Raw genomic sequence first — 10,846 nt, forward strand, 5'->3', positions numbered from 1 at the left:
TTGACATTGAACTTCCCTATATATCATCCGGACGCTGTACAAAGATAATATAGACCTATAAAGGATAGGATAAAGAACACAAGTGAGCATGATGTTTTTTAACATTCCCATAATTCGCTGCGAGTTTCAATCATTAACTCTTCAAACTTCAATGGCTTGGGTGGCTGTGAATTAAATGTATCAATCAACTCGATTTGATTTAAAGTCCATGTGAAAATATATATTTCTATTTATTGGTAGGGGCCTATTATGTAAGAGTAAGAAGAAGTAGAAAAAACTGACGAAAATGAAAAATATAAAGAAATAAAATGAAACAATAATATATTTATAGTTCGTGCTTACAAGGGCATAACTTGCGCATGTCCATGTCCATCAGACCCCAAGTGTGTGTCCACACGGAGTGACCGTTTAAGCAACAAACATTTTTGCCCTTATTTTTAAATATATATTACCCGGGAGCATACACATTTTATTGCCTGGGATTTATCAGTGATATTTTTAGTTGCGTGTCTTTACGAATTATAGTTTATAATACTACTTGTGATAGTTTGAAATGTTCAGTGCGTTTTGCATACGTAAGGATTCTGGGAAGATGACGAATAAACAGCATATGAAAGTCACATGTGTCAAGGCTGCTTCGCTTTTATAAGCTTGCTACTCTGAATCTGTATGGAAAATATACCATTTAGTGTATAATATGTTGTTACGATGCTGATTTTAATGTATCTATGTGCATATTGCGCGCTGCAACATTCCGCGGTTTCCCTACCATCAAGACAATTACGAGATATTGACGAATCGGACTCTGATGAACAGGAAGAAATAATTTTGGGTGACAACGTCGTCGCTAATGGTTCCTGCTCATTCCCGTCTCCACGTAGTACCACAGAAAAGACTTATGCAGGTACGTCTTTAAACACTACTGCTATTATTACTACTACTACTACTAATAATAATAACAACAACAACAACAACAACAACAACAACAACAATAACAATAACAATAACAATAATAATAATAATAATGATAATAATAATAATTACAATAATAATAATAACAATAATAATAATAACAACAACAACAACAACAATAACAATAATAATAATGATAATAATTATGATAATAATAATAATAATAATAACAATAATAATAATAATAATAATAATAATAATAATAATATTGCAACATCGCTGCAAAAAGAAGAATTATGCAAACTGTAAATTGAACATTCAGCCAGTAGCCTGTCAATTTCACATTACGTACTGGATGACAACGTTCTTTGCATGAAATAAGATTAGGCTGTGCAATGGGATGAAATGTGTCGCCTGCAGTGCCGTTGTAGCATTCCTGTGCTTACGATGGCAGATGAGTTTGCCATTTTCACCAAATAGCTTTCATTGATTTCTGCAACGTACGAGGTAAACGGTGGTGGGAGAACGGGGGGGGTGTAACATGGATTCTGGTCGAGTACCCATGCTCGAACCGAAAAAAGAACGCAAGTCTCGAGATTCCCACTAGGGAGCTCCAGGGATATCAAATAAAATCAAATGATTCTCAGTCTCTAGAGATATTCCAAAAGTCTCTTCTAGTCCCGCTAGGGACCTCAAATTCACCTCTTCTAGTCTGCAAAGGGGTATCAAAGTTTCTGATTCTTTGACCACGTGTCTTATTTTTTGAAATTTTTGATAAAAAATTTTAACAAAATGTAAAATTTTGACTTTTAATGTCATTTCTGGTGCAATAATAGTAATATTTGCGCACTTGGTCTTATGGTGGGAGGACTTTCAGCAAAACTCCCGGCGAAAAATAGTATGGTTAGAGGTATGTTTTTATAGTCTCGCAAGACCCACCTGACATTTTTTGGACAAAAGTTGCTTCGTCTCTGCGTTCAGACGGATTTCCAATATTCCGCCATTGCATGATGTTACCACGGGTGACACCTTCCATCCCATTGCTTAGCCTGATCTTTTCATTCAAAGAACATTGTCATCTATATAGAACGCAATGTGAAATTGACAGGATATTGCATGAAACTTACTGTTTACAGATTTCTTCTATTTTCACCGATATTGCAATACTTTTGGTCAGTGTGTGTACAAGCAATATTTGCCGCAGAATGTCCCAGATTTGTACATGACTTTCACGATAGTTGCTATCACACAGATGGAATCACATTGTAATTTTTTTAATCACAATTATTTCTCATTAGCTAAGGAATGTCAACAGTTAAAACGTCTAGCTTGGAAAGAAGCCTACAGGAAATGTTGTCTTCAGCAAAAAGGATATGAACCGGTGTGCGGAAGCCGACACGATGGCACATACGGCACAATTTACTACAACGAATGTTCCCTTTATCGTGACAGAATTGTCAATCCGTGCATATTAGTAAGGCCAGGTTATCACAGGGACTGTCAACGATGTGGTAAGACTTAATGTCTTTAATTTGTTAACTTAATATTAAGTCAGTCCGTTTAGAAACACGCTCATACTTTGAAAGGATAAAACGCTAATACAAATTACACCTATTAATACCGTACTCACAAACATGATCATGTTGAACAAGGGAAAAAAGACATACACAAGCAATATTCCAGAAAATAAAATGATCAACTTAATCAACTTTCAATAAAATCATATTTGCATTAATATTTGCCACTGATGTTTCTTAATATGAATGTTTTGTTGGTGAGATAAACCATAATAAACAAACAAATGTTTTAAATTGAACGTTTTATCTTATCTTACCAACTTATTTATCTTATAATTGTCAACCATTTTCTCAGTATACCGCCCTCCCCATAAAAATGACTATGAGTATATTGGCCTTAAATGGAGAAATGGCATTTATGGTTGCATACCTTATAAGTACTTTGATTTGAAACTATTCTAATGTAAATTAGTGTGATGCGATATATAAAGAGATTCTTAAAAGAGATTGTTCGTCTCAAATGTTTCTCATCTCTTATTTGGTTGAGTCAATTAATTTATGTGCACAGCAAGCACAAACTAAGATGGATATAAAATACCTAAGAGAAACGAATATTGGCATCAAAGAAGTCAATTAAGAATAAACATTAATGCCTTACATGGACAAACTTAGAACGAACTGCAGAGTGTTACGCGTTACATAAACATCCGTTTCCGAATGTGCCTCATTTTCAGCTATTATGTAGGAAACAGATTGAGCTACAAAAGTTACATCAGTGTCAAAGTTCCATCAATGTTTTATATATTTTGTGATTTCAGTGTGTACTTTTGGAGTCACAACACAATAGAAGAATTCGGTAATTTTTATTGGACACACCGTACCGTCTTTTCAGAATTAGTTTCCTTATTGTTTATGGCAACTGAAATGAGATATACCGGTAATGATTTTTTCTATGTTTATCCAGCAATGAAGCAAGAAGAACCACCTCCGTGTGACTTGGATTTACAATCATATGATATGATGTAAGAATTAGTATCAGTTTTAAACATTAATTATGAGTTTATCAAGAAACAAATAGCTGACACACTTTGACAATATGTTGGAACAAACCATCCCATCTCTTGTCCTCTTAGGTCCCCATTCCACTTCTATCAGTGTTGGGGAGACTGGAGAGCCAAATGTTAAAAGTGTTTTCATTAACATTTAGTTGTGGAGAGGGGTAGGGATTTACATTTTAGTATATGACAACATTATTTTCGTTTGATTGTATAGTTGGATTTTAAAAACACTCTTAATTATTGTGTATCTGTGATATACTCATTTTGTTTTCATACATTGTTATTTAAAATCACGTGCTTTTTCATGGAATCTACAAGTTCAAAGATTGATATATTTATGATGTTAAAAGTAAGTTTAAACTATAGCAGTGTCTTTCTGCAAGTATACAAATATGATAAAAGTAATGATATTATTTCACCCTTAGGTGTACGTCAGATCTATTTGAATATGATGATAATGGCCAAGGTAGATGCACAGTACCTCGATGTATGAGTGACCTTGACAAAATCACAATAGGTAAGTTTTAAAGTACGTCTGATAAAAACATGTTTCAACTTTCTTTTACGTATATTTTAAAGAGTAAAAGATTATGAAACCACTGTTCGTCGCCTTTTCTTTCCGCAGAGTATTATCTACACAATAATGCACTTTGATCAGTCCGAGTACAAGTGTGCATTATGCTTTTCATACATTAGTTCTTATTTGGCTTCATTAATAATGATTCTGTTAGTTTTTCTACCATGTCTACTATAGTTTGTGTTTTAGCTACTGTCTGGAATTGACAAAATGACTGAAGTACAAAATTATAAACCATGCAACATTTTTCGAATACACCTTATTTGACATGCTTTTTTTTTATATCTCGATCAAAGTAAGAAATGTAGACCAACTAGTATTTGTTTGAAATCACTATGAATATTTTTTTCACAAAACCAGGAAGAGAGTGCCAAAAACTGAAAGAGGTGGATTGGGAGGAAGCCTTCAGGAAATGTTGTCAACAACGGAAGCAACATCAGGTAGTGTGCGGAAGCCGACACAATGGCACAATGGGGACATACTACTACAATAGATGTGCCATCATAAAAGACAGCTATTTACATCCAAATGAATGTATATTGGAAAGGATAGGGGAACATGACGACTGCAAAAGATGTGGTAAGATATTCAATCATCATTTATCGAGTACCCTGGTATTTCGACAAATAATAATAATATTATTTATATTTGTGCCTCATTAATGCTCCTAATACCACTTTTAAGTGGTATAGTTTAAAAACTATATGATACGGTGATTTCATTACTATCAAGCCGGCACTCAATCAGTCAAGTAAACGTTACATCACTGTTTCAATCTCGTCAGGGACTATCAACGGTTTTATTTTTTTTAAACATAATGCAATTTAGAGTGGAGTATGACCAAGCGATAGTTTACAATTTTTGAGGCAAATAAAACTGACACACAAAAAAAGTGGTGCGAGGTTCTGTAAAGGAGATCGCAAGGCTTGATATAAATGTAAGGGGTGTCATTTGCGCCCATGTGCATGATTTTTCTCGGGAGAAGGGAAAACTACCTAAACTTTCGTTTTGATATAGTATTTGCCTTAACTCAAGAATTGCAAGATAAAAATGAGATGATTGGTTTCGTTCGCTCACTTCCTATTACTAATTTATTAACATTAAAAAGAACACTGCTGTTTTTTTTTTTTAATGTCTACAAAGTGCAACTTTGCAGAGTGCTTTGTTATTATTATTTACTTGATTAGGAAATGCGGTAGAAAGTGTAAGAAATGATAATGTGTATAATTTCACCCAATACTTTTCCATTAACATTTGTAGGTATTGAACTGATGAAAGCACCTGATTGCATGAAGGATATCGTTGGAGGGCCAACGTACACACGACCCCTTGAATTGTCGACTAGGTAAACACACCCAACAAATAAACAGCCCCCTTGCATTACGCATATTTCCGAGGACCTGAAAATTACGAAATTTTTGGTAAGACCGGGCGCACGACGTCGGTAATACCAAAAAGTCCTTACAAGGCCAACACACAGAGGACGTCAGCTTGGAGGTGTTATTATATAGGACGTTTTTGATGTTTTCAGAGGACTTACGTTTCGAGGACCTGTGTCTAGGTCCTCGTCATGCTCGTTGTATCGGTTTGTTGTCATACACAAGTCCGCGGAAGTAATCGCAATGTATAGGGTGTACGCTACGCCACAAATCCGCACACATACAAATGAGATTTATAATGTGGTTGCAGCAATGTGACCACGTTAAGGAAATACAAAATATGTATATATTTAAAAATACTTTAGTATTCATTACATTGTTGTACATGAGGGTTGTTGTCGGTTTATTGAAGACAATGAACAGAACAAGTATTTTTGCTAGCTTGTACATTAAAATCTTTTGACTTTCTATTTTGAAGGATTGTTAAACTATAATTGACTTGGGAAGGCAAACATTGACATTTATTGCGACCAAAATGTCCGCAAAATTGCTTAACGTTTACTTATATTTTAACAAATTCAAATCTTCGTATTATTGGCAGGACGCCGCTTCCGACGCAAACCCCGAGGTCATTGCCAAGGAAAGACCCTGATCAACTTAGTGGTGGTAGAAAAGGATGCACAGACGTTCGCAAATCTTATTCTTATTCAAATGGTGATAACAACAGTGATGACGACGACAACGACAGCGACGACGACGATGACGATGATGGCGAAGATGAAACGGAAGAAGGTAAGCAATATGCTCCAAAATCGCTCGATTTGGGATTATAAAACATCACTATTAAGATTTATATCACCGAAGTGTTTGTTATGTTTTACGTGATATCAATGATAGAATACAAAATTAGAACAGTTTTACTAGCTCAACGTGTTACAATTAAACAAGACAACAAATAAACAGAAATCCCGACCGGCACACATCCCAACTTGAAAAACCAAAGCGAATCTGCCGGCATGGGATTGTTGTGAGCATTGTATACTTCGCTGTTTACATTAGTACCCCGTTTCAACCACCGTCGTTTATCAGTGGGAGCTGATCTAGTGATCGGAAGGTCGTGGGTTCGAATCCCCTGCTGTCACATTCCCTTTGGGTTGTGTGCCAGTTGGGATTTGTGTTTATTTGTTGTCTTATTTAATTGTAACAGTGTGGGTTGGAAAAACTGTTCTTTCTTTCTTATCAATTATATTCAGTTTCCTATTGTAGCGAGTGTTTATATGTTCTTGTGCGGGATGCGTAGCCCAATTACCTACTTGACATGCAAAATTAGAATTAAAATTCACATGTTTCATCCATCCATTAATTGCATTTTTTCATTGTTTAAACCTGTAGATATAAAATGTTCCGAACTCAAAAAAACAAATTGGGAAGAGGAATTAATACGTTGTTGCCAACAGAGGAAACGTCCTCAGAAGGTTTGCGGAAGTCGGCGAAATGGCACATATGGCACATTTACTACAATGAGTGTGCGCTTACTCAAGCCCGATATTTACATCCAGAAGAATGTATTCTAGAAAGATATGGAGATCATGACGATTGTAAAGTGTGTGGTAAGGCGTGCTTGCAAAATATTAGTAACATGAAATATTAAATTACAGAAATATTTCACAACTTTAAATTGTCTCTCTTACAAGTTACATGTGTTATGAGAAGTATACGAAAGTTAGACACTGTATTCTACGATTACTGAATCACATACTGTTTTCACACATTCACATTTCTGTTTGGAGATTAATAACACTGAATTCACGATCCTACAGGGTGTCGAAAATTCAAAACTTTAGGAAGAATTAATGACAACAATATGATTGCAATGTACGCTATAGTCTGTATACCTTCCTCGAGTCAGTAATTTAGATATTGTTTTTATTGTATCTCTAAAAGTAACACATCCCAAAAAGAAAGTATCCAGTTTGATTTTGGTCCATAAGTCAAACATGTGGTCATAAATCAAGACCTACCAAAGGTATGTTACAGGTAAATTTATTCCACACAGTTTGGTACCTCATTTGTCCAAATCGATGCAGAACTGATGACACAATGACCCTTTGAATGCAATCACCTCAATTTTAAAAGTTGCAGTAATTCCTATTGATTTGTTCCTGCTACTGAATATTCATTTTGTTTTGATATTGTAAGGTGAAAATTACAGCAATAATCAATACATGAAATTAAAGCATGAGGTGCTTATATTCCTATCATCGGGTGCCTTCCAAGTCAAAGTTTAGAGAAACGTTGGTTCCTTAAGATTATGCTAAAGTTGTCTGAAAATGAGAGAATGCAGTTAGATGTTGCAATGTCAGTCATTGAGGTGGTGAGGCAGTTAGGCAGACGTCTCACTGAACGCATACAGGAGGACATACCAGATATTGACTGTTATGTGAAGAGTGAAGGGTAAAACATTGAGGAAGGAGTAAAAGAGTATATGTGTTCAATAAAACACATGGAGTGAAGTCAAACGGTCTTTGTCCGTCTCTGTTATTGTGTACCTTTATGAAGAATCTTCAGAAGCAGGCAAACTACATCAAAAGGAATTACTGCAACGTTAAAATCCTGGGTAGGTGCATTTAAAAGGTCATTGTGTCATCAATTCTGCATTGATTTGGATAGAGGTATCAAACTGTGCGAAATAAATTGATCTGTAACACACTTTTGGTAGGGTCTTGATTTTTAATGGTTTTGATTTTTGATGGTTTTGATGGTCTTGATTTATAATGTTTTTAATTTTTGATGGGGTCTTAAAAGACCCCATCTTTGACTTATGGACCAAAATCAAACTGGACACTTTCTTTTTGGGATGGGTTTATATAAAAGTATAAATTTATAGAAAGGAAATGACGTAAGGAATCCAACTAATATAACAGATTCTGAGAAAATATCAAAATTTGATTGCACTTTACTGACTTGAACAAGGTTCTAAGGACTATAAAGACCATGCAGGTTGGGTACTTCCGATCACAATTATAATAAAGAAATTTAGCATCCAAGATTAATTCACAAAGTCAGTTTTGTGACAGCCACGAGGAAAACTAATTAATTTGAAGCTGAAATCAGAACATACAGACGAGCAGTTGAGAGCATGTTTCATGAAAATGAGATCGATTGCGTTAAAATTGCAGTGACAACAATGAAACAACAACAAAGCAAATGTCATTGGGGAGACGCTGTCAGTAATATTTTCCCGCATACTAGACATGATATTTTGATATAAAAAAAAACTTTAACATTATTATGCTTACGTTGGTTCTATATGCTGTAAACCGTGACAATATCTGGAGCAACTTCACACCATGTTTATTTTCATATTTTATTTACAGGTATTGTTGAGACAGAGCCACCTAAATGCCCTGCAAGATGCGATTTACATACATACGAAGTTTCTCACGACGTGCCAAACAATTATGTCACTACCTGCTTCAAAATGAGTACGTCCTTTTACTGCAACGACTGTGGTACAGCAAATCAATTTCCCAAACCCCCTACATTACCATGGAAAGGTTGTCCATTCCCAGAGCCACAACATGCTGAGACAATTTTCTAATTTAATCCATAGAAAGACAACAATACAGATATGAAATTGTTTGTATACAGTGACATAGCTAGGGGCATGGGAGGGCACGTACCCTAAGCGCTGTTTTAGGGGCTCCGAATCGACCAATTCAGCGCCCCTACCAAGCTTTGAGCAGAATAAAAACTTAACTTGATTATAACCAAATCAATGGTAAAATAGAGCTATCCCCACGTCCGAGATGGGCTACTTTGTCTTTGGATGAGTTATTTTCCTACCTGTTCAATGAACGCCCTTATGATGCCACTGTAACCAGTAGTACCGACATCCGAAATACCAGGACAAAATTAACCATATTTGAGATGTTTATCTTCCACTATGGTCTTTTTAGGTCACAATTATCCTTATTTTGACTCAGCTGGAGGATTTTGCAATAATTGCCCACCTTGGAAATGCTGTCCTCTGACAACTACACACTAATGACTAAGACAGCTCCGAGCTATTAGGAGCAGCCTGTCCTGCGGACTACAGTTTGTCCACTCTGAAGTGACAACGCGCGCGTATACAGCGCGTTAACAGTGTGTAGTGCTGCGTCTCTGCTGCAGGTATGCGTGCCTTTAAAGTCGGCACAATGTGTGTGTCCGCGTCAGTACTTTGTACTTCAGAGTAGACTGACTGTAGTTGCTTTTTGACTGAATTTTACCTACTGTACAGCCTGTCTCAAAAAAAGTTGTGCACGCGAAAAGTGCCCACTTTGGCAATTAGAAAATACCGTTGTGATATGATGCTTAACGTCAACGTCAAGGGCACAGTCTTAGCTCTCAAATACCGTTTGTTCTGTTCAATTTGCTCTTTTTAATCTCGAGATTTAGTTAACGACGAAAGGGTAAAATCACAATTGGAGATAGGCTGTAGTATGTGTAAACTAGGGAATAGCCAAGTAGCTTTACTAGCTTTACTTTGGTTGTGAGGATTTTGATCTTGCATTATCCTTCAAAATAATGGGACTTGTGCAATAATCATGATAATGCGCACTGGTAAATGCACATATCCAAAGAGGAACTAGTATAGTATCAGCGTATACTTAGCCTATAAGATGTATAAACAGGGAAAGGCCACGACAGATGTAGCTTTACTAGCGGCGTATTAACATACTGCCAAAACCTTTGTTGAAAACCGGTGGAAATAAACACTTGCAAAAAAATGTTTGACCAACTCTTTTAAAATACGCTATATGCGCTTGTACAATGGTAAATCAAACACACAATAAATTAATAAAAGTTAATACCCAAATAAGGAGAAGTATTGCACTACCTGGTAAACATGGTAAATAAAAGTTTTGATCTTGATTCATAACCCTTCTTCGTCATAAGTTTCACAACCTGAGGGTAGCCGTTAATCTCAGTTACGTAATAAAGTCAGATGACTAGTTAAGCCCTATAATTAACTTGAGTATATTCTTTATATAAGTGTAAGTAAATTAACAATCGTTCAGTGGAATTGAACTAAACCAGAACGCAATGGCTAAACAATACATGGTTTTGTCGATTCTAATGTTTCTCGTTATGAGCGTCGGTAGCGAGCGCGACGACGATGGCGACGACGATGACGATGAGAGAGATGATATAGAATATGTTGACGATAGAGACGACGAGAGAGAAGACGGAGAGTATGTTGATGATAGAAAAGATGACGAAGATTTTATGATCATGGAAAGTATCCCGACAAATCGCAATGTAATGTAGGAGAAGGCAACACTATCGAACGACATGCTACTACTAAAGAAGGTAAGGATTAGCGAATACAGGTTTAGAGATTTGCAATTTTACCAGTCA

The 10,846-nt window shown here is 35.9% G+C and overlaps 1 protein-coding gene across 1 annotated transcript; it reads left to right on the plus strand.

Moving 5' to 3' along the window:
- The first annotated feature begins 607 nt into the window (after nt 1–607).
- On the plus strand, nt 608–10,454 carry LOC140149143 (uncharacterized). The gene is made up of 9 exons (XM_072171328.1): nt 608–904; nt 2,211–2,423; nt 3,394–3,451; nt 3,913–4,004; nt 4,425–4,643; nt 5,325–5,409; nt 6,045–6,235; nt 6,836–7,053; nt 8,821–10,454. The coding sequence occupies exons 1-8, from the start codon at nt 709–711 to the stop codon at nt 7,015–7,017; spliced, it is 1,236 nt and encodes a 411-aa protein (XP_072027429.1). The 5' UTR covers nt 608–708; the 3' UTR covers nt 7,018–7,053; nt 8,821–10,454.
- Nucleotides 10,455–10,846: the final 392 nt, after the last annotated feature.

This window comes from Amphiura filiformis, chromosome 3 (assembly GCF_039555335.1).
Source record: "Amphiura filiformis chromosome 3, Afil_fr2py, whole genome shotgun sequence".
NCBI classification, from domain to species: domain Eukaryota; kingdom Metazoa; phylum Echinodermata; class Ophiuroidea; order Amphilepidida; family Amphiuridae; genus Amphiura; species Amphiura filiformis.